The 27,308-nt window shown below is 30.4% G+C and overlaps 3 protein-coding genes across 4 annotated transcripts; all 3 read left to right on the plus strand.

Annotated features, from left to right (window-relative positions):
* The first annotated feature begins 1,079 nt into the window (after nucleotides 1–1,079).
* LOC122403598 (ER degradation-enhancing alpha-mannosidase-like protein 3) lies at nucleotides 1,080–11,154 on the plus strand. The gene is made up of 17 exons (XM_043407206.1): nucleotides 1,080–1,218; nucleotides 1,301–1,346; nucleotides 1,702–1,802; nucleotides 3,041–3,080; nucleotides 3,176–3,288; nucleotides 3,371–3,524; nucleotides 3,609–3,737; nucleotides 3,805–3,976; nucleotides 4,061–4,218; nucleotides 4,304–4,408; nucleotides 4,482–4,826; nucleotides 4,960–5,124; nucleotides 5,210–5,308; nucleotides 5,415–5,732; nucleotides 5,797–6,010; nucleotides 6,351–6,412; nucleotides 8,981–11,154. Exons 1-17 carry the CDS (start codon nucleotides 1,097–1,099, stop codon nucleotides 10,394–10,396), a joined length of 3,759 nt encoding a protein of 1,252 aa, XP_043263141.1. The 5' UTR covers nucleotides 1,080–1,096; the 3' UTR covers nucleotides 10,397–11,154.
* Nucleotides 11,155–12,684: 1,530 nt separating this feature from the next.
* On the plus strand, nucleotides 12,685–16,421 carry LOC122403596 (mitochondrial fission regulator 2-like). 2 transcript variants are annotated; one of them, XM_043407203.1, is made up of 5 exons: nucleotides 12,685–13,008; nucleotides 13,247–13,439; nucleotides 13,523–13,659; nucleotides 13,748–13,976; nucleotides 14,856–16,421. In XM_043407203.1, the coding sequence occupies exons 2-5, from the start codon at nucleotides 13,252–13,254 to the stop codon at nucleotides 15,013–15,015; spliced, it is 714 nt and encodes a 237-aa protein (XP_043263138.1). In that variant the 5' UTR covers nucleotides 12,685–13,008; nucleotides 13,247–13,251; the 3' UTR covers nucleotides 15,016–16,421. The 2 variants fall into 2 exon arrangements, with proteins under 2 accessions (XP_043263138.1, XP_043263139.1); XM_043407204.1 differs by having other exon boundaries at nucleotides 13,252–13,439.
* A 3,035-nt stretch (nucleotides 16,422–19,456) lies between these two features.
* LOC122403611 (pro-corazonin-like) lies at nucleotides 19,457–26,386 on the plus strand. The gene is made up of 3 exons (XM_043407224.1): nucleotides 19,457–19,519; nucleotides 25,833–26,063; nucleotides 26,270–26,386. The coding sequence occupies exons 2-3, from the start codon at nucleotides 25,833–25,835 to the stop codon at nucleotides 26,384–26,386; spliced, it is 348 nt and encodes a 115-aa protein (XP_043263159.1). The 5' UTR covers nucleotides 19,457–19,519.
* The last annotated feature ends 922 nt before the right edge of the window (nucleotides 26,387–27,308 follow it).

Below are 27,308 nucleotides of genomic sequence, written 5' to 3' on the forward strand. Positions count from 1 at the left end.
GTCCAGGTTTCGTATTACAAGCAAGAGTTCATTGCACGCCACTCTGAACGCCGGCTTTTTAGCTTATGCGCGCTTTGATATTTTATCATGAAAACTCCAATCAGTATACTTTTATAACGTTCTTGACGTCTTCGAGATAATATATAAACTCAATGACGTTGAGAAAATAATAAATAATTGATTAATCTTTTATACCAATGAAATATAGCTGAAATATTATGACAATTTAAATTTAAGATTAACTTCCATAAAGTGCCAAACAGTCACGTGATTTCTCGTATTTAATTGTGTTCTTGTTATGAGGTTAGTTTTTCGAAGGAAACGCTTGTCTTAATTGTGAATCGTCCATTGCATTTCGTTAGATTTTCTTCGTACACGGTTTCTAGAATAGGTATATCGTATCTACTTTCAAGAAATTTAATTTTAATGTAAAACTATTATAAATATTACGAAACATATGGTGTTATCTACAATAAGTATATATCGTACTTCGAGGTGGAAAATCGTTTGAATAACAGCAAACTGACAGTAGCCACATCATCTGGCTTTTATGAAAATACGTAATCAGCTGTTAATACTACCTATTTATCTCTTGTTGTATTGAGTTTAAACACATATATATCCCTCCTACCATCTGCCAGTCATATTTTGACACATCACCAACTTGTTCGAAAAATGTTCAAGCACTTTATAACCTAACACAGGCAGTATATCCACTTAAAATTAATTTCTCGATATTTTATTCTTCCAAGTGTGCTTCAAGTTATTCTTAATAAATGTCAATATTTGAACGGTGTACATTTTTGCTTTATTGACGACTAATACTGTATAGAAGATTTATATTTTACTAAGTTTATGGTGTGGTGTAATTGTCTTCAAAAGATGCAACAAAAGACAGAAAGATAAAGATTGATAATAAGCAAAATAAGCGACGTAGATTGGTGTATTTACAATATATAATGCATCATATTATTTGGTTGTCATGCAATAGTGATTTTTTTGGAATATAAATCACAACAATCTGTGAAAAACAATGTGTACTATTACAAATATAAGATCTTGACATCGAAAGGAACACATTGTCTTGTATAAAAAAATGGCTTGTGATTGTTTTATGTGGGGGTTACTTATGTTTGGATGCAGCATACAAGCATTGTTAGCTGCATCCAAAGATGACCCATTGGAATATATGAACAAGGAAGAACGAGAAGCATTAAAGTTTGTATTACCATACAGTTTCATATTACATATGTAATTTAATTTTATTACACATTTATTACATGTATTGTTTCAATTGCAGGGAAGAAGCCAGGGATATGTTTTATCATGCATATAATGCTTATATGGTAAAGTTAATAAACCTTTAATAAATTTTTAGTACAAAAAAGATGGTACAAAAACAAAGCAAAATTAAATAATATTATTCAAAATTTCTTTAAACAAAAGATACAGATTGCATTTTGAAAAATCAGTAAAATAAATAGAATTAACGTTTTTATATTCTTTTCCATAGAAGATGAAAAATATTTTAAAAATTTTAAGTCTGAGCATTGTACATGTATTTTATTTAAATTAATTCTTATACTTCAGAAACTTATATACAAATTGCTAAGCAAATTACTTATTTGACATATTTTACTGTACAGTTTGTTAAGTATGCTTAATATAATAAATTGAAAATAATACAATTTTATGTTCAAGGATAATGCATATCCTGCCGATGAATTAATGCCATTAAGTTGCAAAGGGCGATATAGAGGATCAGAACCAAATAGAGGTGATATAGATTCCACATTGGGAAAGTAAGAATAAGATTTTATTATATATTCAAAGTAAAATAAATTTAATGCGATAAGTACATTATTTTTGTAAATTTTATTCAGAGTAGATAAATATTTTATGATAATTTTACTATAATAAAATTTGTAGTAATATTTTGATGCAGTTAAATTATTGTTTATTACAATATCAGGTAATTATGCAGTTTAAGTGTTTTTGTCAATTTTACGTCTTTCAGTCTATATTTTCTTTTAAAGTCTTTATTTTGTCACAAAAACAAGAAATTAAGCGAGGGAGCTCGAAAAAGTAATGTACTTTTACTAAATAAGCAGAATAATTTAAAACGTTCAGGTTGGTAATTTATAAGCAGAATTAAGTGTTTTGATCTCTGTGTAATTTTTTTTAAATCTTTATTTTATCACTGATGTATCCATTACGTATATTTAAAATTAAAAGTCGCTTGCCGCTATGGCTGCCTACAGCAAGCACGGTGTCACGCTCGCTCTGGGTCGTAAGCGGTCTTCCGCTCGGCGACGAAATAAAAATTAGTTGCACAAGGTACTGATAAAATTTACAAGAAGCATGTTCATCCTATGATTAAGCTTAAGTTAACTTAGTTTCTATTTTATTTGCTGCGGGCTGCTATGGTGGTGAAGTAGCATATCCTAAATCTAATTATAAATATATGTAATGGATATAATTAATATTAAGTTAGTATTAATAAAAAATTAGATCGAAGTATGCAAAATTGAAAAAAGCCGTTGAACTATACATATAATTACCTAATATTATACAGGATGTTCGGCCACCCCTGGGAAAAATTTTAATGGGAGATTCTAGAGGTCAAAATAAGACGAAAATCAAGAATCCCAATTTGTTGATGGAGGCTTCGTTAAAAAGTTATTAACGTTTAAAGTTCCGCCTGTAGAACGGCAATCTGCGAACAGCTGCGTACACATGATAATGGTTCTCATTCACAAAACTGTAAGACTGTAGATACGTTAGTAAGTAGAGTTTCTAATGCTGAATGAGAACCACTATTATGTGCACGTAGCTGTATGCAGATTGTCATTCTACAGGCGTAACTTTAAACATTAATAACGTTTTAACGAAGCCTCAATCAACAAATTGGTATTCTTGATTTTCGTTTTATTTTGGCCTCTAGAATTTCCCATTAAAATTTTTCCCAGGGGTGGCCGATCACCCTGCATATGGTTGCATTAAAAAATTACAACCATGTTTATGTATTATTTACTTTCAGTTTTTCACTTACATTGGTTGATACATTAGACACACTTGTGGTAAGTGTATTAAAAAATAATTTGTTTTATATACTAAAATTATGTATTTTGATACAAGGTAATTTAAATTGATTTATGTGTATTTAATTTGTTAGGTACTGGGAGATTTAGATGAATTTGAAAATGCAGTTAAACTTGTTGCCAGAGATGTTAGTTTCGACACAGATGTTATTGTTTCTTTATTTGAGACTAATATTAGAATGCTTGGGTAAGATATTTGAATTATTTCACCTTTTTGTATTAATTCTTTTTTCATTAATTATAATTTTTTGAAATAATTTGTTCAATAGAGGTCTTTTGAGTGGTCACATATTAGCAGAGTATTTACAACAAAGAGCTGATATAATGCCATGGTATCGTGGTGAACTTTTAAATTTAGCCAAAGATTTAGGATACAGATTTTTACCTGCATTTAACACAACTACAGGAATACCATATGGCAGAGTAATACAATTTTGTTTAATCATATCGTAATAAGTAAAGTATAAAAGTCACTAATCTTTATATTGAATGGTATACCTTGTACAGATAAATTTAAAGCATGGTATGAAGGGAGTATCTCTAGAAGTATCAAGAGAAACATGTACAGCCTGTGCGGGTAGCATGATTTTAGAAATGGCAGCATTGTCGAGATTAACTGGAGAATCAATTTTCGAGGTACAATTTCTTTTATATTTTGTGTTTATACATAAAACTTTTTATTATATGATATTGCATGAGATAGGAAAAAGCACAAAAAGCAATGGATGTTTTATGGAAAATGCGTCATCGTGGTACCGATTTAATGGGTTCTGTATTAAACGTACATTCTGGGGATTGGGTACGAAGAGATTCTGGAGTTGGAGCAGGTATAGACTCCTACTATGAATATTGCCTTAAGGCATATATTTTATTAGGTAATTATTATTTGGTAATTTGTATTTTCATGATTTTATAACGAAAATTTATGATAATATAATTTAATTTTTAATTTTATGTAGACGATGAAAAGTATCTTGGCCGGTTTAATAAACATTATCAAGCTGTAATGAAATATGTTAGCCAAGGACCGATGTTGTTAGATGTACATATGCACAGACCAAATACAAACTCCAAAAATTTCATGGATGCTTTATTGGCTTTTTGGCCGGGTCTACAAGTAAGTTTCGGCTATTATTTTGTATTTGAATACTGCCTTTTTATCAATATTATTGTATTTCTTTAATTTTCATTTTATGTTTTAGGTATTAAAAGGCGATATTAAACCTGCTGTTGAAACGCATGAAATGCTGTATCAAGTTATGCAAAGACATAATTTTATACCAGAAGCATTTACTACTGATTTTCAGGTTGATTATTTCCTTAATTAATAAATACAACTTTTATTTAATATTGAAAATGTTTTTCAATTTATGTTATTAGGTACATTGGGGACACCACCCATTAAGGCCAGAATTTCTTGAGTCAACATATTTCCTGTATCGTGCTACAGGTGATCATTATTATTTGGGAGTTGGGCGTAAGGTACTCAAGAGTCTGCAAACTTATGCCAGAGTACCGTGTGGTTACGCAGCTGTATCAGATGTCAGAACTAATAAACACGATGACACAATGGATAGCTTTGTATTATCGGAAACTTTCAAATATTTATTTCTGTTATTCACGGAGCCAGATGAATTAATTTTAGATTTGGATGAATTTATTTTTACAACCGAAGGACATTTATTACCGTTGACACTTGCTTCTATAAGGACTAACGTTTCTTCGGTAAATATATAAATTATTAAATCAATAAATACATTATAGTTAATAGTCAAATCGTGAAATACAATCTTTGTTAGACTACTGAAGTTTTATTATATACTACAGTTTCGCAATATTTATATTTTATGAAATCAAGCAAGATTTTGAGCGCGATGTCGTACACGTGGACGAAATGGATCGCACTTGCCCCAACAGCCTACATCTGTTTCCTGCGTCGGTGCGACAACCTTTGAGAAACATGGTTGAAGATGTATGTCCAAGACGGGCAATAAAAAGGAGATTAAGCGCTGCACAATTTCAGGTAAGAAAATAATAAATAGCATTTGAATCAGTCGCTTGTAAGTATTATTTAAACAAGTATTAAAAACTATTTTCCATCATTGTAGGCAAATAATTTGGAACATTTAAAGTTGTTGAGTGATATGGGAATAACAACTTTAACTTTGGCAGATGGACGTGTTCAATTTTCGTACACATTTTCTAAAGTAAAATAAAAATTTCTTTACTAGATATTAATATACACGTAAATATATTATGTACAATATTTTTATTTATTTACAAAATAAAAGCATATCTAATTTAATTTCACAGGCAAAAACACCACAAGATTCGGAAGAAGGTTCACTATTCATGCAAGAAACAGTGGAAATAAATATAATGGAGTCCCAACAAGCTGAAACTAAACCACAAGCAGTCACATTTGTAAAACCAAATACAACTCCACCTCAAAAAGTTACATTATTAGCTGGGCCAGCACATTTTGGATTGAAATTACAAGGATCAAATAAAATAACCGAAAAAGTTATTTTTACATATCCGTCTGCTGCTTGTACCGATCTTCTTAATGCTGAGGAAATCGCAGGCAAAATAGCAATAATGGAACGTGGCAGTTGTATGTTTATAGAAAAGGTAAATATCTTCTATTCATATTCTCAACATTAGGATGATTTTTATGCCCTTGTTATAATTACAGACAAGGCGAATTCAACAGGCTGGCGCCGTTGCTGGAATAGTATTGGATAATGTTGATGGTTCTAGTGCCGCAACTTCACGTATGTTTGCAATGTCAGGGGACGGAAAAGAAGTGGATGATGTAATTATTCCAGTTGTGTTTTTATTTAGCATCGAGGCTTCTGAATTACTAAAATCTATTGCTGCTGCAAATGGCGATCTCACAGTTACTCTTGGTAAGAGATTATTGTATTTCATACAAATATAAGTTATAAATAAGTAACTTGTTATACAAAGTAATAATCATTTTTTTATACCATTAATTTTCATGTTAATTTTAATATTATTCATTTTCATATATTAAAATTCCTAATATAAAATATTTACGAACGGTTTTTACTTTCATTATTATGCTTTGCGATTGAATTACACATACAAAATGATGTTTTGTTACATCAAGTTCAATAAAACTTATTACAAATATTTTTGTCAACCGTACACGAAAAGAGAAAACAGAGTTTTTGTTTTTCTATTTTCAAGTTATGCCGAACTATACCTGTTTTGTTTTGTTTACAGGAAGTTTCTTTCCAAAAGACGACGTTCAATTAAAAGCACCCACACAACAAATGACACCACAGGTCTGTATTCCTTGGTGTTTGGTAATAATTTTCATAGAATATGTTCTCCTATGGATTTTGATTTATATAAAGCGACACGAGTACGATATATAATTCACGATTATAGATACAAGATGACAATATTGAATGTCATTTGCAAATTAGTTAAAGAATTCTGCACATTATTATTTGAGAAGATATTTTCTTATTTAGTACGTTCAGTGTGGATTTAAAAATGAGATTTTCGATAGTAACGGACGCAAAAGAAGAGTAGCGCAGTACCGTCGGAGATATACAATTATTCACAAAAGTATCCGATCACCTTATGAGTATAACATATTTTGCTCATTTAAAATTAACGTTATATTCATAATTATCCATTGTAAACTATATTGGTATAATCCTTGATTAATATACATACTTTACATTATAATTTATTAAATTGAAACATTATGTATATTTCATGAACAAAATATTGTTACTTGCGTATGTGACAAAAATATACGTATGAAAATATCCGTCCACCAGAGAATGTGAAGAGAAGAGTGTCATTGTTTTCGTTTAATTTTGTTTCTTTTTTTTATGTTTCCTTGATTTACATAACGTATGTTAAGTCAGTTGAACGAAGTTTGGTAGTATACACGCATTATAAGAAATATGATGAAAATCACCATAGTCATATTGCCAGAAAAAATCATGGGTTTCTGAAAAGAACAAAAGGAAAAAAAAAAGTGTAGAATTCCCAGAAGACTCTTGGAATCAAGTTATTTTTAGTGTCAAATGTAAATTTTAGATTTTTAATTCATTTGGTAAAAAAAAGGGTTTGGAGGCAAGCAAGACTTGAAATGAATAAAGAAAACTTATTACAAATAGTCAAATACAGTGGTGGTTCCATAATGGTTTTGGGGTACATGGTAGCTTTTGGAGCTACCAGAACTTTTTTAGTTTTATCTTTCAACAAGATAATGACCCAAAACATTGTGCACAAGTTATAAAAGAATGGATCCTTTACAATGTACCAAAATCCTTAAATACACCACTTGAATCGCCCAATGTCAACTCCATCGAGCATTTATGGGTGGAATTAATATGTTTTGAATAAAAAAAATGTTAAGAAATGTATTGACAACAGAATGGAACAAAATAGATGTAAATTTTACAAAAGAAACCAGCCCAATTGATATCCATGTGGATATCACACAAAGTATTAATTGTAAATAAGTTTCTATGAAATAAATATTGACTCTGGGCTGATAGCTTTTTGTTATTTCTTTGAAAGATATACATTTTCATATAAACTACATATAATTTCGTAATTAAACTGTGACCTAATTCGAAGTACATTAATCGAGCTTTAAACTAATATAAATTGTAATAGATAATTATGAACGTAACATTAATTAAGTAAACAAAATATGTTATACTTGCAAAGAGAATGGATACTTTTGTGAGTAACTGTATACTGGTGTCTCTGTCAACGAACATACCGATCCTAAGAATATATACCTCCTTCTCACTGAACATGTTAATATTTATAATTTATATTTTCTTTAGTTATTCTTAATATTGTGTAATAAAAATTGTTATTCGAGGTTTTATATTTGTTACAGAAATTAAATTGTTGATTTTTATATTTACTACATTTATTATATTTTTTATTATATTCTTATTTCCTTCTTTACTTCGTTAATAATTACTTAAAAATACGTATGCAATAATTCTATTTCAGATTGTTGATTAACACGTTCACTGCCAGATCAAAACCATATAATATTCTGTACAAATAAAATTTTGATTTTAGACCATTGTAAGCTACATAACTTAAAATTTGTTTCAGTACATATTTTCGTAATCTTGTTAAAACTCACAAATTCTATTCAAATTTATTTTCCTTAACGTCTTAACTTAAGAATTAATTTTTCTAGTATCATAATGGTAAATCCTGTGACCCATACAGGGTGTTCGGCCACCTCTGGGAAAAATTTTAATGGGGGATTCTAGAGGCCAAAATAAGTCGAAAATAAAGAATACCAATTTGTTGATGGAGGCTTCGTTAAAAAGTTATTAACGTTTAAAGTTCCGCTCGTACTGAATTTTTTTCTCGAAAATGCGCAGGATTACAGGGGTTTGTCTATTCACCAAAAATGATTGCAATTCACCCCCGCAAACGAACATAATTTTTCTAGAACGATTTGAAATTTTTTTTTCCCGTCGAGAAATTTCACACCTTCCCGAATTATTTTCTAGAAAGTGGGTAGGATTTCGATGGTACATCTATTCATAAAAAATGATTGTAATTCACCCCCGCAACCGAAAATAATTTTTCCAGAACGATTTGAAATTTTTTTATTTAATTGTTAATAACGATTTAACGAAGCTTCAAATGAAAAATTGATATTCTTGATTTTCGTCTTATTTTGGCCTCTAGAATCTCCCATTAAAATTGTTCCCAGGTGTGGCCGAACACCCTGTATATGGATGACGTGGCAGTCAAAGTGTTAATGTAAATGTTTTTAAAGTCGCATTTTTATATATTTCATATAATTTGTAAAATGAAACTAAAAATCGATAGATATTTTTTTATAACAGACATCTCCAAGCAGCGGGACACATTTGGACGTGGTCAAACATCGACCAGACATAGTCATTGTTCATAATCTACGTGCAGAAATAATCAAAGATCCACTCGGTGGGGAAGTAAGAATTACGTCGTCGTATTTGCCTACTCGTGTTACAAGCAAGTTGGAAAGCAACACCTTAGTAGAAAAACAATGGCGACAGTTGAAAGAAGTGTTTGTCAACCAGATATATTCAGATGTAAAGCACAATACAGGTTTAGAAATCAGAAGTTTTATATTAGAAAGTTATTATAATTGGATAGGAAAGTCACGGGGTGGAAACGCTAATATTCTAAAGATATCTTTACGAGATAAAGTTTTATGGTTCTTAGAAGAACTATCTGAAATTGTACCTAATCCGTCCATTATGAAAATGGGCCAATTAATGGATTTCAATACGCAAAAACTGCTAAAACAATATTTACTTACAAAGATGGACGTTGTGGTTTTAAATATGAAAAATGTCATGACGGTGTTGAAATCAATAAAATCCGACAGTCTAAATAGCGAGCAATTGTTTAAAATTTTTGAGCTTAACATTTCTCAAGCTGGTAATTATAAAATTCTCAGACAATTGTTACCAGATATTTTTGACATAGAAGACGAAAGTATCACCGAGCATCTTATTTTACTAGACTATGTTAATCAAGCCGTGCATAAAGAGTACCGTGAAATATTAGCCGACGGAGCACAAGGAAATTTGGAAAAGTCAGTAATAGAAAAAAATTCTTACTACGATATACTGTTTGATAACTGGCAAAGAGATTTGAAAAATTTAGAAAAACTAGATATACTAAAAAAAACTAAAGAGCATGATTCTACAATCGCAGAATTTATGACGGATAGCAATGAAAGTAGTAAAACAGAAATGAAATCTAAAGACACTTTTAAAATGCCTAAGAAAAACGAAGATGTTAAAGTTGGAAAATTCGAAGACTTTGAATATTTTATATTAACAGAAATAGAAAAAGCTGTAAGGAATTCGGAACAAAATAGTATTCGAAAATATCAAGAACCCATTGATATTTCAAGAGACGCAGTAGATAGCGCAAGTAACGAAATCGTTAACTTGAACAATGTTATTTTAAATGTTTCTTCTCAGAATCAAAGCGAGGTTGATGAATTAAAAAATAGAATAAAATATCATATTGAACTTATGAGAAATAAAGAAGCGTCCAAAGATTTTAAAAATCAAATATGGATGTCCGAAAAAGAAAAAAGCAAGCATTCTGTTCGCATTAAACAAGAAATAAAAACTTCCACTTCAGATTTTAATTCTGTAGAAGAGAGTAAATCGCAAGATAGTCAAAAATATGTAATTGAAGTTGAAAGTAAGAATGTCGATGTACAGAAGCATGAGAGCAAACATATCGACGATGAATTATAATAAAAGCTTTCAAATGTTAAGATGAATTATAAATATTAAAAAAAAAATAAATAAATAGATTTCTAAATGTTACGATCCTGGCAATCCTACCCACACTACATTTGATATTTTTGCACTAAAACTCAAATGTGTGTGCAGTGAGCTTTAATGTTTTTATATACAGGAAATCTTTTAGGAAAAGAATGAGTTATTTAATGAAGAAAAAATATTATGAACGACCAGACTATATCAGCATAATGCTAATTCTGTTAAACTTGGTGCTCAAAAGAGAATCCAATTTCATTTGTTATTTGAAAAAGAAACGTAGCAAAGTTACAAGGAAATGAACAACACATGTAGACAGCGAGTGCAAAATATTTCTCCTAACGAGGTTGTGAAAGAATATTCTGTTAAGGCTTCGACAGATGTAAATTTTATATATACCACTTAATAATTAATATAGTATATTTCTTGTACACACTACAGTACAACATATTGTTTTCTCCTTAGGAAAGGAATTACGGTTCTATTTTTATTTTTCATTTTTCTGTACTTCAAACATGTGCCATGATGTATAAATGAATACTTCAACAAATAATGGGTATTGTGCTGTTTTTCTATAGTGCAACATTATCTTATATTCTCATCGAGAATATAGATAACGTTTATTAGAAAATAGTTTTAAATTATGTATAACTATACAATCTGTGTTTTGTTTTTAAGATAAAAATGGTGGCAGATTGGTTATCTATTCAAATGTAATTACTTGTTTCGCTTAAAACATATGTCATATCTTGTTAATAACAAAAAAACCTATTATATAATATTGTAAAAATTTGTTAGATAATTGTAAAGCTTAATAGATTTTTTAGGAAGTGATTTCTTTTATAGAAATTTTTGCTGTTGCTTTGAGCTATACTTATCAACTTTAAAGATATTACTATATTTTTAATTCCATATTGCTGTAACAATTATACACATTTATTTCGAATTTATGTATTAATATATATGCCTTATGTGTACATAAAATTGTATAAATAGCAATGTATATACATGTCATATGGTATGTAACAAAGTTAATAACGGTCAAAATTATAATAGATTAAGTGATGTTCAATAATTTAAAATATTTCAGTTTTCTTACAAACTATCCACTTATACTTCTTCTTTTAAGTATTAAATGTTTATATTACACGTTGTATAAAACAGTTCTAAGTTTGCAATACAAGAATTAAGTTATATTACGTGCCATATAAAATGCACAAAAAATACATGTTATAAACCAATCCAATTGAGAACGACATGTGTATTTGGGTTAAGCCAGTGTAACATGTGACTGACTGTAATTGTAGATATTATATAAATAAGTAGGTAATAAGTCTGTGTTCTATAATTATCATGTAAAAATTTGTATACTGAATGCCAAAACGGACATTGCAAAGTTTATTGTAAATTAAACTAGTTACAATTTTGCATAGATTGTATGTATAGACAGAAATCATATGCACATACATATATATATTTATGTATATACAATATATATATTGTATTGTTTGTATATATGTGTATTTATGTATGTATCACTTGATTTGATTGTTGTCTATAATGTAAAGATACATAAGAAAAATAGACATGTATGATACCAGTATGATACGTTAACAAATTTTGGTACAGAAATAGAACACAATGAGAAATATAAATAAAATCTCTGTTACAAAGAAACATCTCATTACACAAAGTCTCAAACTAACAATGCTTACTTTTTAAATTAAAACGTTTTTTTTTTTCTGTTATCCTATTCTTAAAATTTACATTTTTTTATTAATAGTTTCTACAAACTTAATTACAATAATAATAGGCAAAGCATAGATATTTGATAAATCTATAGAAATCTTGTTTCGTCAAAGTTTTTTTTATTAATAAATTTAAATTATATTTTATATAAATAGATTATTAAAACTTCTTGTTTACGAGATAATGAGTTTTCTCCATTTGAGCGTATAAAATAAAATTATGAAGGTTACATTAAATTATCCAAGGGTTTTATTTATTATCTATTTTTTATTTATACTTCTTTATTATTATTTTTATCTATTGTTTATAAAATAAACAAAGTTGCGGATGAATTGTCCAGCGTATGTGTAAAAACACTTTGCATTGATTAATAATATCACCTAAATGATAATATCCAATATGTTGAAATACAAAATTCTTATATAATTGAAAGAGTTCGTAATATCGTAGCAAATAAATTTTCAAAACATCGTGTAATATTACTGCTGAAATTACTAACTTTTGAGTTGCTGTACTATGTATGAAAAACATTATGATACAAATTAGACTAAAATAATGCATGAGTAAACAAGTTTTAATTACAACATTTTGAAAGAAGAAATATAGTTTTACGGTTTTACTTTAAGCCGCTTTTCATTGGAGTTTGCGTGTTCAAGTTACGACAACCTGTCGTCAGATGTTGGTTGTTGGCTTTGCGTCAATGGTAAGGGAGCTATTTTAATTTCGAATTTTGGACGGCCCTGATGTGCTCAATCAGATACACGACACATTTGTAACACAACTCGACAGTCTAGTAATCAAATTCAAGATTTTTCGAGAAACAATCAACAATATCAAAGGTAAGGTATTGTACCTAATTTTCACAATTTAAAGTAGGTAACGTGTATAACAACCATGTGTTACTAACCACGCAACCGATTTACCAATACGAATTTGTAATTCTGTCATGTTTGCGTAATCGTATTTTTATTATAGATCAGTGACTTTTAGAAATTTAGATCACATATCTTTTTTATTCGTTTTTAATTTTTCTTAATATCTAATATGATACTGGTAAAAGGCACTTTTGATTTCTAGTTTAGATGGGTGAACCACTAAAATACTATGGAAAAAGAAGGAGCATTGTTCGTAGAATTGGTTCGTTGTTACCTTTGAAACCTCCACCAAAAATATATGTCAGTGTTACACCTTTGCATTCAATGACAAGTTCCATGATTAACGAAGAAACTAGTAGCGATTATAAAGACACGAATGGATATGGACAGGCAAAGTTTGTATATATAGTTTTATTATATTTTATTTTGTTTCGCCGATTTAACAATTTATTAACTTAATAATATTTGTTTATACCAGGTTTTCTAACGTTAGGCCAGATTTATTGGAACCTATCAGTTTTGGATCTGAAGTTAGATTGCTCGCTTTGGAACAAGAACTTCAAGAGCTCAAGGAACAAATTTCAGCAATAGTTAAAAACAAGAAACAATCTAGATGTATGTATATATAGGAAAGAATTTTTATTTTATTGTTTACTCTACTATAAGCGCATTTTAAATATATTTCAATTAAAAAATCTTTTAGATACATCCACTGCATCTTTAGTGAATGGAACTAGTACTGAAGATGTGACGGAACCGCCGCCACCGCCGCCGCCTCCATTACCACCGCCTACAACTCCACATATTGCGAGAAGAGCAAGTTTGCAAGATCATAAAGTCGAGGAACGCAGAAAGCCTCCATTAAATTCTCAGGCATCTATGGGCAATGTACTTAAGGATATTGCAAACATTCAACTGAAACCAATTACTAAGTAATATTGATTATTCTAATTACCACATAGGGTTGGGCATATTTTTATCTAGATGAAGGAATACCGAATGACGCTTTATTCTGGTACATTGTTATTCGTGTTGCACGAATAAAACGTTATTCGTTATTTGTTACTTGTTAATAAGTATTCGCGTAACCTTTTCTTTTAATAGTAAAGATGGCTGAATTTATTTGTTATGCAAATAAGAAAACAATTCTTTGCGCATGCATGCGAGTGTTTGTTGTCTGTAGATGTATAATGTCTGTGTAGTATTATATGTAGTATCTGTGGACTGTATGTGACTTTTGTGTGAAATTTGTGGTTTGTACACTAATAAATATAAATCAATACAAATACGACATATAGTACACAAAACTAAGGCTAGTGCCATACAAAATACATATTCCATATGAATATAAAATAAGTAAAATGTAAAAATTATACACAGCATATACATACTATATTTAATATTTCACAGACGTATATACTATAAACGTATGCTAAGATAAAGAATTGTTTTCTCATTTCCATAATGAATAATTACTTATTCATTCATCGTCATTTAAAAGAAAGGTTATTCGAATAATGAATAAGGAATAGTAGATAAGAAATTAATGGGTAATGTTTTTATTATTGGTCCTTTATTTGATTAAAGGTTATGCAGTTGTGTATCTAGATAAAATTTTATTCGTCACCGATAAATTCTGTGGCTAATATCGACTATTTGGATACCTTATTTGGATAAAAATGTTTTATCTAGATAAATATCTAGATAAAGATTTTTTTGAAAATTATTAATATAACGTCCAATTCTGTAACTATAATTGTACATTATTGATCGATATAAGTTACAGTATGGTTTAATATGAATTTTCTTAGATCACCAGGAGGTCGTCCTCTTCGCGTTAAACGTGAGAACAGCCCCTGTAACGACTTACAGGAGATATTAAGAAGAAGATACATTGCAATGAATTCAGACGACAGCAGAAATTCTTCTACTACTTTGGCAATGGATGATTCATTCTCAAGTGACGCGTGAAAACATTCTATAGATAGATTCCCAGTGTGCATTATGTGAAAAAACGTGCCATGTAAAATTTTGGACAATGCTAACAACAGGATAACGAATCTGATCGATTAAGTCAAGCAAGAGCAGCATTTAAGATGCAATAAGAATGCAAAACAAACGTGGCAGGGATCTTTGAAATTGTGATTAATAATTTTATATTGCAATCTAATTTCCTTGATGTAATATTAATCACATTTTTCAAAGAGCACCGTTGCTATTAAAACATGTATATACACTAACCAAAGATATAACGTATTGCATATTTGCACGGACATGTGTCTCAGAATATTGAGTTGTAAACTATGAGTAATGGATAAGGTATTTTTAAATTTGTATGAAACCAAATACAAATAACTTCTCTTTTTAAAGTAAAAAAATTGAATCATTAATTGAAATTGTGAAAGAAAGATCATTGAAATATGTATATTAAATCAGGGGTGGCGAATTTTGCTGAGAGCCATAAGAGTTTCACCTCTTTCGCCCAGCGAATCTCCGTCCCAACTTTGCAGAGCAAGCATAGTGGGGACGGTTGTACGCTTGCGCGGAACAGAAAAATAAGGGAAGGAACCACAACTAGCTCTTGGGCCGCCAGTTCATCACCTCCGTATCAAATCATAAATAGTAAAAGTTTATGTTTTATATTTGAAAGAAACTACGAATCAAAAAGCATCATAAGTTTATATGTAAACTTTGTTGTTAGTTTTATTTTTAGCAATCTATGGTGAACTATAGATTATTATATTTTTAAGTGTTTCTTTTATTCGATTACTTCGTTATTTTGGAATTTTTATTTCATTAAATAAATAACTATATTTTTAACAAATTTTTAAAGCAAGGAAGGAACATGTATTCAAATGTTCGATGCTTTATATAAAAAACTATGAACTATAATAATTATTTAATTAATTCTGGTGGTATTAATACACAGCCAATTTTACATATCAATATTTTAAAATCCTTCGTATAGTGTGATTTTTAACCTATTAATAGAATTATAATGGATTAAGTTTAATACCGGTTGTGTTAATGCATACAAATAAAATTTTCATCGCAGAAAATATTCTGATACAGTTTATAACTCAATATTGTTCAAATATAATATTGAAATTTTTAAACAGGAACCACGTTTGAACTCTATATAGTAAACAGAATTAGTTTTTATTCTAATTTTGATAAGATGCAGCTGATCGAGCACTGTCCAATAACGTCATGTTAGTTTATTTAATATTACGTGTATTCAAAATTACTTATTCAGATTCCTAGGCGAGAGTGGAGTGATATTAGTCATGCGATAACTTCTGATACCTTAGATCCTGCCATAGGAAACAGTACGTATACTCTCTGTAGATATACATTAGCACTGGCTTGTCACACAATAGATAGACACATAATTACTTGTGTCATTTGTTATATGAAACATGTTTTCATAATAATGAGTGATTGAACATAGCATGCGTATACACAATGAGAAGATAACACGAATTATGTCTTACGACATTATGCTCTTGAAATATCACTGTGTGATAAATATTAAATTTATTTGACTTACAATTGCTCTTATAAAGAATTTAAGAACTACCTTAATACGAGATCACGTTAGTAGTATGTGATCAGTTGAAAGCTGAAAATATTTTAAGTTCTGCGTATTCTTTATATAAGTAACTTGTAAAATTTTTGACTATTTTCTGACACGAATGTATTTAGGATGTATAATTTTCAGTTGGAAGGGACGTCATAATAGATTTTGGAGACTGAGTGAATCTTCAACGATATTACAAATGTACAGAATATCTGTTTTATACATGAAGCTTTTATCGATAATTAAAAAATAAACGTTATTGTTAAACAAGAAACCTTATATTTATTTCTATACTTATTGTTAGATTAGATTATTACAAAGTAACGGAAAAACATTCTGAATGATTATGTTCTTTTTAAAATAAAATTTAAAACATTTATTGATTGTTTTTAGACATTTATTTCTATACAAATCTAGTCTTATGTTTGATTAATTAATTTTATCCACTATTTCGTTAAAATCAATTTTTTTGTTAAGGTAAATCATAATTGTATACATGATGCGAACGTAATCATGAATTTATAGGTGATTATTTTTTCTGTATAAAGAAATTATACTGTATTTTCAATATTTTTATAATAAAACTTTTCTATACCGATTGTTCCACGATATTGTCTTCAATTTGTAAGGGAACTTGGGGTAATATTGTTATAATTAAGTGTATTTTACAAAATAAAGAAAAATACACAAATTTAAATATTATAAACGAGTGCCATTTGTAAAAACTATACAAAGAGTCCGGCAACCCCTGGGAAAAATTTTAATGGGAGATTCTAGATGCCAAAATAAGACGAAAATCAAGAATACCAATTTGTTGATCGAGGCTTCGTTAAAAAGTTATTAAAGTTTAAAATTCCGTCCGTGCTGAATTTTTTTCTAGAAAGTGGATAAGATTTCGGATAGGTCTATTCACAAAAAAATTATTGTAATTGATCCTCACAACCGAAAATAATTTTTCCAGAACGATTTGAAATTTTTTAATTTTGTCGATAAATTTCACATCTCGAATTTTTTTCTCGAAAGTGGGGAGGATTTTGAGGGTATGTCTAATGACCAAAAATTATTGTAATTGACCCCCGCAACCGAAAATAATTTTTTCAGAACGATTCGAAATTTTTTTTTTACTGAAAACTTTAGGCACCTACCTCTGTCGATTTTTAGTTTTAGTAATTTTGTTTGACGCTTTACAGAAAAGTTGTCTAATACTTTTTTGTAGGTACCCATGAGCTCTACTTCCGACAAAAGTTTCATTGAAATATATTTACTATTGCAGAAGTTATGGCTGTTTGAAAATTGGACCATTTTTATGGGGGTTTTCTCATTTTCCAGGGTCAAGGATCAACTTCTCAAATATTTTTGGAATTTCTACATATTCTTGACCAAAATACGCGTTGTTTGCATTTTGAAAAATTAAAATTCTTCAATCCGTTCAAGAGTTATGACATTTTAAAGATTCGCATGAAATTTTGGGCTAACATTCTGGCCTTACATTAGATTTTCGATAAACAATTTTTTTCTGGAAAGTGCGTAGGATTTCGGGGCATGTCTATTTACTAAAAATGCTTGCAATTGACCACTGTAACTAAATATAATTTTTTTAGTATGATTTTAAATTTTTTAATTTCGTCTAAAAATTTTTTTAGACAAGACCTATTCGAATTTTTTTCTCGAAACTGGGTAGGAATTCAGGGGTATGTGTATTCACCAAAAATGATTGTAATTGAGCCTCGCAACCAAAAATAATTTTTTCAGAATGATTTGAAATTTTTTAATTTAATTTTTTAATAATATTTTGACCTCTAGAATTTCCCATTAAAATTTTTTCTGTGCGTGGCGGAACACCCTGTATACCCTTTATAAACTTTGCATATTGTTTCATACAATTTTATTCTTGTAGAAATGTAATTAGTAGTATCCAGTCTAACATTGATGAAAGTTGTTTCACTTAAAAAATTCTTTTTAAAGGCAGTCCAAGTTATGATTAATAATAAATTCGTAATTTGATATTGAATTTTTCTGAAGCTCTTCAAATTGATTATTCGCCGTTTTTTGATATTACCCAATTGTGGATCACGCGGCATAATACAAAGTTACAAAATGTTTTATATATATTTAAAAAAAAAAATATTTTTGGATACCAAAGAAACCTAACAAAAGCAATTTTATAAATAGTCCACAGTTTATAAATATTCACAGTTCTATGAGGTTTGTTTTGTAACATTAAGCAAACAGTTTAACTCTGGAATGGTGGGCAATGACTGGGTTATTTTGATCCACAGTAAATGTTTTGGTACCCTTGTGTTAGAATAAGATTTCATGTTGATTTCAGATCATTTCGATTTCATCACAGCACATTTGGTACGAAATTTCCTAAAGTTATTCGCTTGATTTTTTAATTCAAATCTATTCCGAGACTTCCTAGGCCAACAAACAAAATGGCTGTCTCACATTCCTAACCACTTCCTACAACAAGTAGAGTTCAATTATGATTTTCTTGTCTTAACAAACGTTATTTATCTCGTACAACAGATCATCACTCTGAGGATTTAATAGCCTCGTAGAAACTTTGAACGTCTCAATTAATATTTATTTTACAATTTCCTATAATTGACGCGATTGATTACAATACTGCCTAATAATAATTAGTGCAATATTATAGGTTTTATTGATAGTTACTGTACAAGGATACTCTAAACTTTTGATAATATGTTATAGATTATATAATGGATCGATTGAAGGGCTATTAATTCTGGGCTGTTAAGTCCTGTAAATCGAGGGTGAGACAGAATTTTCCTATATAAAGCTGGTTCAAACGGTCAAATGCGTCAGTATCTCAAATTCACCTAACTCACCACGATACTGCCAATCTCTGCGTTGTCTTTGGTCAATTTTAAGGTAAACGAACATTTATATTGACGTATAGATATATATTAAACATCGTTCTTTTAACTTGTTCTATGACGAGTCGATGTACTGTTTGTAAATGTATATGATCAGTAGCCCTTTTCAAAAATAAAATTTCAATATGCATCCTCTCGTATATAATAGAATTAATAAAATTAATTTTACCTCGTATCCAATAGAATTAAGAAAAATTAATTTTTTGCCGGTGAAATCTTTTTTTACTACGTTTGCACGGATTGCAGTTTTAAACGATCGATGTCTTTGGTTGTGTAATGACTTGTTCGCGTGGGATTCCATTGGTCGCGTCGGTTTTTTTAATCCGTTAACAAAAAATTTATTTTCAAAACGATCGGCACAATTCGGCGTGGACATTCGAACAAGCAAATCTTTGTTTCAATCTCCGGTTAGTGTTACGACTATTCTGTGTTGAATGTGTTGGGATTGTGTTTGGTTCATTCTAAACAATTCTAAACAACTCATTATTATTTCAACACATTTATTTCTATTTTAACAATGAACGTACATAGGTATTTTTACCTACACGTGTTCCCGCACAACGCCATTACATACTTCACGGGAGCTCTACTCCGGTATTCCCCCTCATATCCCTGTTCCAGCGCTACAAACTCCAATCAGTAAAAAATAACTACATAGAATGGATCTCAATTTTTATAATGCAAATTTTATTTCAACGAAAGGCCTCTGATATAATTAACATAAGACAAATATGCTCAAGTTTCCTAGTTTAATATTTACAATTTTGAATAATTTGTTTAAATATCAAATATAAAATTAATCTTGGCTTAAATATATGTCTATCACGTTTAGTGAATTTTTAAAAAATGTGTGGGGGTCCTGTTGATGAGAAATGGAAAAGGAAAGGAGTACGGCATTCTAGCAGATCCTACCTTAGACTTCGCGATATTGAATAGCTGATTAAAAAGCGTACATATCACTAGATTTACGGAAGCCGTCAATTTGACGGATGTCTGATTCCATATTTAAAATTGCAGAACGCGTAAATATTATTTTTTAACAACTTATGTTGAATTTGATTGATGCAATGGCATGAATACATATTCTAATTAAAAGAAAAATCGTATTGTAAGGTAATCGTCAACATGAAAGGTATCAATACATACGATCAATGCCCGTAAATCTAGCGATATAGAAACAGAAGGTTGGTCGAGCGCTTGCGAGAGAGACAAGAGCGTAGCCCTCTAGTGGCGAGCACTGGAGGCGATGGACCCCACAAATGTCACATACGTATACTCAGTACAGATAGCCCTCCTACAACACGGTTTCGCTATAACACGATTCATAAATTGTGAGAACCCTCCTACAACACCGCATCTTATAATACAGTTTCGCTTTAACACTGTACACAACACTGTAGTCCTACAGCACTGGATAACATGATTTTTGCTTACCTTAAAATAATGATGCGGAGGAATAATGAACTATAGTGGTTTTACATTAAAAGATATAAACAAATTATAATTTATTAAATTAAGGTTGCGTTAAATTAAAATAATATTTTTTGTCTTTTGTTTTATTTTGTTTTGTGTTATACATACATTTATATTCTTCATAAAAATTAAGTTGCTTATGTAGAATTAAAAAAAAATATTTGCTTTTAATAAGTTTTCGGAACGTAACTCTCCTTTTTATACTGGCTTTGGGTCTCATATAACACGGTTTCACACAACAGGACATTTTCTAGGAATCTATCTACCGTGTTATAGGAGGGTTACCTGTACTCGACTCTTGGAATAAGTTAATGTTGGAAACAGTGATTTTTAACTAGTCTGGAACGAAAAAGTAATAAATATTTTAGCCGTAAAAATTGTGATACACGGTATACACAACTTGGTCATGCTGTTTTAAAATTGCAAATGCGTAATCACTTATGGCTACACTTTCATACATATTGTGCAATACGCGTTTCGAATTTGTTTCGACGGTCCCCACATTGTAAAACAAATTGTTTTCGTTCGACACTACTAAATTTTTGTCGAAAACCTTTTTCGTAAGACGACCGTAAACGGCTAAAAACTAAAACGATAAAGTGAGAATTGCGAAGTGTCCGAATATTAAAGTTACTCATTGTACAGTAGAGCCTCGATAATTGCAGGGAACAGAGGTTGAAAATTCCTGCAATAATCAAGGCAACCAATCCAACGAGAAATAGCGTATCCCCACTATTTATGGTCCATGCCTAACGTCTCCAGTTTAACTTGTTGCTTAGCGGTAATCCCCTCCAATTGTCGACGCCATACAACGAACGAGTCTCTCGTGCAATAATCGAGATTCTGCTACGTATATTCTGGTCTTTAGCGCGCTATAAAAAGTACTTGGTCGTACGGTTTCAATAATCTGCACGAATGAACGGGTAAGCCAGATTCGCATAAATCGACCGTGTCGACGCGGACGGCGTGATTTCAGTGGCAAAAGGATCGCATGCGCCGCCATTATTGGCTAAAGGTCGAACAATGCCAAGACGCGGGCACGTTTCGCGCCTTTTTTAACGACACTCAGAAATGGCTCGTCTCTATGCGACAGAGATGCTGGTCACGTTTCTTATCCACGGGACACTTAGTAGCACTTACTCTTATCTTAATGACCGGGGACGCGCGTAGCGTTAATGGTTCCTTTAAAATTAGCACGTGGAAACGTACGAAGGTACTCTGAAATTTTTCGAAAAATCCTCACGTGACGGTGTACGTACGCGCTTGTCAATGCACGCAGATAAACGACTGGGTTCTTTTTCTTCTTCTTCTTTTCTCGAGTCGCGATTCTGGAGCGTCCGTAAACGGATGATCGAACCGGCCATTAATCGTAAAGTAGCCGGTCTCGAATCGAAAGCGTGAATGTTAAGTAAATGCGTCTTAACGTTCCTGAAACATCGGAATCGCGGCTTTCCTTCCTTTTTCTTTCTTTTCTTCACGTGGTCTGGTAATCGGAGAATCTGCGAGTTAATTTGTGGAGTGGACGGAATTAAGGGGTAAGACCACTGTAAAAATCTGAAATAAAGCGTTCTTTTACGTTTTTTTTTTCGATGGATGGAAAAGTAACAGGATAATAATATTCAAGATTGTTATTAACATTAAAAAAAAACTATTTATTCAAAAATAGTGCAAAATGACGACGCTGAAGCCATTCTCGCGAGGCGTGTTTTGAATTTGAGGCTCTCTGCGGTACACAGTATAACTGACGCGTATCTGGAAAAAAACAAAAAATGTTCTCTTATTCTACATGAGTATAGCTAGAGAAATATCTAAGGGATTTTTGAAAGATTAGTTTTTGTGTGATTGGCGAGTATTTGAAGTAGAAAGTTTAATTTTGTACAAAAAATGGGGCAATCATTTGTCAATAAATAATGTTAAAATTAACTTATCGAAGATCCTCTACGTATGTCACTAGCTATACTCATGTAAATTAAGAGAACATTTTTTGTTTTTTACCAGATATAAAGCATGAGTTACACTGCGTGCTGCAGAGCGCCTCAAATTCTTTTTTTTAACACTTAACGACATGGTTAATAACAATCTTGAATATTATAATATTATCCTCTTACTTTTCCATTCATCCAAAAAAAAACGCTTTATTTCAGGTTTTTACAGTGGTCTTACCCCTTAAGCGTACCATAATTCTTGAGGATTTTGAAACAGTTCTTAGCCCGTTGTCTGTGTCTTCGTCAGTAACGAGCGTCCTCGATTAATTGAAAACTACAGAAATTAATGTTGAATGGATTTCTGCAAAATTCTATTGTTCATGGAAAAAACTTTATTCGAATAAAAGTAATTATTCGTATATTTAGATACTGATTATTTAAATTATTCGTTATTCGTTGTTCATTTCTTATTCGCGTCTATTTCTCAACAAATTAATTTAATCCTATTATATTATACTTTCGTTGAATAATATTTTAGAATATAAATAAATAATATAATTTAATGCTTTCAATTTTTCAATGATAATTAGTGTTTCTTTAGACTTTTGATTCCATTTTGTTCGTCCCAAACCGTTAAAATGTAGATACGAGAATTGCAAAATAAATTCTGGGTGAAGATCCAATTTGGAAACGTATATAAAAATATTTCTTTTCATTATTATTTGACTTATTCGTTTGAATCTTGAATAGTTATTTTTTGTTTTTATTTATCATTTAAAATAAAGTTTATAGAAAATATTGCACTAAAAACGCAACTCTCTTGCGTTTGCGAATTTACTGCTTTCCGATTACGTATCGTTAATTATATTTCTTTCAAGTGTAGGGAAAAAGCTTTAAAGAATTGCAATATGTATAACAAGGTTAATGTTTGAAACTGAAAAATGCAGATGTGCCGTTAAGAGAACGAATTCTATCGATAGGTAAAGTTTGAAGAGGAAATCTAACTGTGCTTCGTAATTAAATTATCATCGAATTCGATTTACTGTACACATAGGATCGGACATTTCGCTTTACGACGTTCCACCGACGATTTCATTTGAACGAAGCGAAAATTGCGGTGGTGAATTGCGCAAGAGTGTATTGTTTCGTTTAATCTGTTATTGCATCACCGCGGATATCACGTTCGATTCTAAATTGTTCTACAAGATTACTCGAGATTTGAACATTTCCTTGTATATTCTATCAACAGCATGAAATTTCGAAATTTCTCGTCGTTTGGGTTTAGGCTCGAAGTTAAATTCGAATACCAGTGCTTCGACTTCGTATCGATTTTTATTTATCGATATACTTTTTTACATTACGTATCATAGTGCACATATTTTACATTAATAAAAATAAAAAGTTAAATTCTATAGCCATCTTGGTAACACAGTGGAACCTTTATTATCCAAATTAATACTAACGTTGTAATTGTTAATTTGTCGAATGTTTCTGTAATATAAATTAGTTATAAACACACTTCGTACGTATTTTATTAACGAATATACTTGCATGATATATGTATTATAGTATATTCGTGTCTCCAAATCAAATAAACGAAAACAAAAAGCTGCTTAGTTGAAACAACATGGTTTCTTGGAAATATCGAAGGGAAGTTTACGATTATTTGCAGTACGTATTGTTCGAGTATACGTGTAGCTTGAATTTTAAAACAGGTGGCTGACACATTAAACAGTTGGGGCTATAACCGTTCTTAAATTGTACAACTTCGAACGGATCGTTGATCCGACAAGTCAGCCGTGACGCAAGAACAGTCATTGTTTCACGTTCACGATCAGTGCGCATCGTAAGTTAAAACTGTGGAAGGAATGAGGTCAATTACGTGTAATCCAATGTTGTTATTTTGGATAATAATGAATTATATATTTAATATATAAGTAACATAAATTTTTTGCTGTACACAACTCTCATAAGGCAATGGAACTGACGCGTAGATCCCCTCGCGTGCCAGTGCTGCCAACATTAAGCCTACTTCACATTACATTCACTCACCAGACATACAACTAATAAAAATAACTCTACAAAATCTACTTATTATGATGATGGATAATGTTATTAAACTCTTAGTTATCTAAATATTGTATAAACATGATTTAATTTTGTGAAACTTCTTAAAGTTAGAAAATTGCTTGGTGTAAGCAATAATAAAACCGTGTACATATTATTATACGTAACTTTAATACAAGAATAAAGAATGGTCAGATTTTTTAGCGTCCAAAGTTAAATTTCAATAAGGAAAAAATATTTTTGGTAAAAATATTAGTGCATATTAAAGTAAAAATTTGGTACTCAAAGAAAATAACAACCCTACAAAAACTACCTTTTTCGCGTTTTGACCGCTGGAAAATAACGCACGAAAGAGGCACAAATTCAAATCAGCTGTCGTGGAATACTTCCACAGATATGCTTTCGTATCGAGTTACCTCATAACAGTACTTGGAACACGAAATATTTGTTGCCATGATTCAAATTAAAATGGTTTCGAATAAACAAACCAAGCAATTGTGTCGTTAAGTCCTAAGGTATTTGGATTTAACCTGGTGACCTTTAGTATAATAAAATTTTGATTTTTAAGTTTATATTTTGAGGTATAGTATAATACAGTAAAAATTTATTTTCGCTTTCGACGACTTTTCAAATGTAATACATTGGTTAGTTGATGTGTTTGTGCCTTTTATCATCGTAATTCGGCAACATTATTGTTATTAAATTTATCCTTAAATAACTTTAAATTACCCGGTGTTTACGGTTAATTTTGAATTTAAGAACAAATTGAATTCGTTTGCCATGCTTCCTTTTTTGGTAAATATTTCTTTAACGATAACGTGTACATTTTTTTGTCTTTTCAAGATGGCTACCACACGCGTACTGGCTTTCTTCGTTTTGTCGTTAACGATGACAATGGTTGTCTGTCAGACGTTCCAATATAGTCACGGTTGGACAAACGGAAAGAGATCGTCGTCCATGCTGGAAGAAGTGGCAAATCCTGCCAGTAAGAATGCAGGTCAATTAGACAATGTCCTTGTTAACTGTGAGCTACAGAAGCTGAGATTACTGCTTCAAGGAAACCTTAACAGCCAAGTAAGTAACGATACGTATAACGTTCTGTGTCTCGTAAATTGATAATTTTAAGTTGCGAAACTCGTGAATTATACATATTTTTCTCGTCGAGGGACCGCAAAGCTTAAATACATTTTAGCAGACGAATCGATATTGCAATTATCTATTTTATTATATTTCTTCATTACCATCGTGTATCTAAATTAAAAAATTTTGCATTTTCACAGATATTAGAACAACTTCCCTGTGAATTCTTCATGTCTTCGAAAAGAAATTTTCCGGAAGGTATTACCACTCTGGATCATATGCGACAACAGCCTACTCCTGTCAATAATAATTATTAAATATGTTAGTAGTGTGTTCTTCGTCATAGCAGTTTTAATTAATAGCTAAATTGTTCTAATCAAATAAATTACTACTACGGTACTTTTGTTTCGTTTAATTCTACTTGCCTTTTAAGCGTTTTCGATCAGTAACTTTAATTAGTTTCTTATAATCAGAATTTAAATAATAAGATTTTTTAAAAACATGTAACAAAAAAATTCGATTGGAAGGTACATATAATACTGGACCTCCTAATAACTGAAACAAGTGTCATTGGTTTAGAAAATTTGATATTCGTTAAAAAGATGGCGTCAAGGACCGCCATAAGCGCCCCGAATGTGGGTATAAATGACATTTGTTTTTCTTTACATTTTGATAACTTTCCTACTTACTTTTTTTGTATATACTTTCCTATTTTACAATACTAATGTTCTTTCTGTATTTTTTAACAATTTTTTTCACAGATTATTATATTTACATTCTTTACGTTTTACATCTTATATGTATACATAATTCTTTTGAATTATAAGTTAATCGAAACATCGACGATATACAATACTATCACTGAAAATTGATGCTTTCTTTTTTTTTATACCATATCAAGCTTGTTCTAAAGATTAATGAACACCAAATTTACAATCTATACCATAGTCTGGGTTAGGTTTGTAGTATTTATGTTTGCATAAAATATAATGTTCATTAAGTAATTTTCTATGCACTGCACGAACTTCGTAAAATGAAAAAGCAAAGTAAGATTTAGATAATTACGCTTTTCAGGTTTACATATCAAATTATGATTATTCATCAAAAAAAAATTCCAAAAATACATGTTACAAATTCTTGAAGAGTTACAGTGAAAATAAATCCGACTATTTTCCTTTGTATATCAATAAAAGCAAGATTCAATTAACTATTAATTTAAATATAGACAAGATGTAAAAA

The sequence above is a fragment of the Colletes gigas genome, unplaced genomic scaffold (assembly GCF_013123115.1).
Source record: "Colletes gigas isolate AHSC1104 unplaced genomic scaffold, ASM1312311v1 Colletes_gigas_Sc00063, whole genome shotgun sequence".
Lineage (NCBI taxonomy): Eukaryota > Metazoa > Arthropoda > Insecta > Hymenoptera > Colletidae > Colletes > Colletes gigas.

Bases quoted from the DNA above. Each gene is read 5' to 3' on its own strand.
- LOC122403598 (XM_043407206.1), top strand. From the start codon at position 1,097: ATGGCTTGTGATTGTTTTATGTGGGGGTTACTTATGTTTGGATGCAGC. The intron at 1,219-1,300 runs GTTTGTATTACC...TTTCAATTGCAG, and splicing joins GAAGAACGAGAAGCATTAAA to GGAAGAAGCCAGGGATATGT. The intron at 5,125-5,209 runs GTAAGAAAATAA...CCATCATTGTAG, and splicing joins TAAGCGCTGCACAATTTCAG to GCAAATAATTTGGAACATTT.
- LOC122403596 (XM_043407203.1), top strand. From the start codon at position 13,252: ATGGGTGAACCACTAAAATACTATGGAAAAAGAAGGAGCATTGTTCGT. The intron at 13,660-13,747 runs GTATGTATATAT...AAAATCTTTTAG, and splicing joins AAACAAGAAACAATCTAGAT to ATACATCCACTGCATCTTTA. The intron at 13,977-14,855 runs GTAATATTGATT...GAATTTTCTTAG, and splicing joins CAACTGAAACCAATTACTAA to ATCACCAGGAGGTCGTCCTC.
- LOC122403611 (XM_043407224.1), top strand. From the start codon at position 25,833: ATGGCTACCACACGCGTACTGGCTTTCTTCGTTTTGTCGTTAACGATG. The intron at 26,064-26,269 runs GTAAGTAACGAT...GCATTTTCACAG, and splicing joins AAGGAAACCTTAACAGCCAA to ATATTAGAACAACTTCCCTG.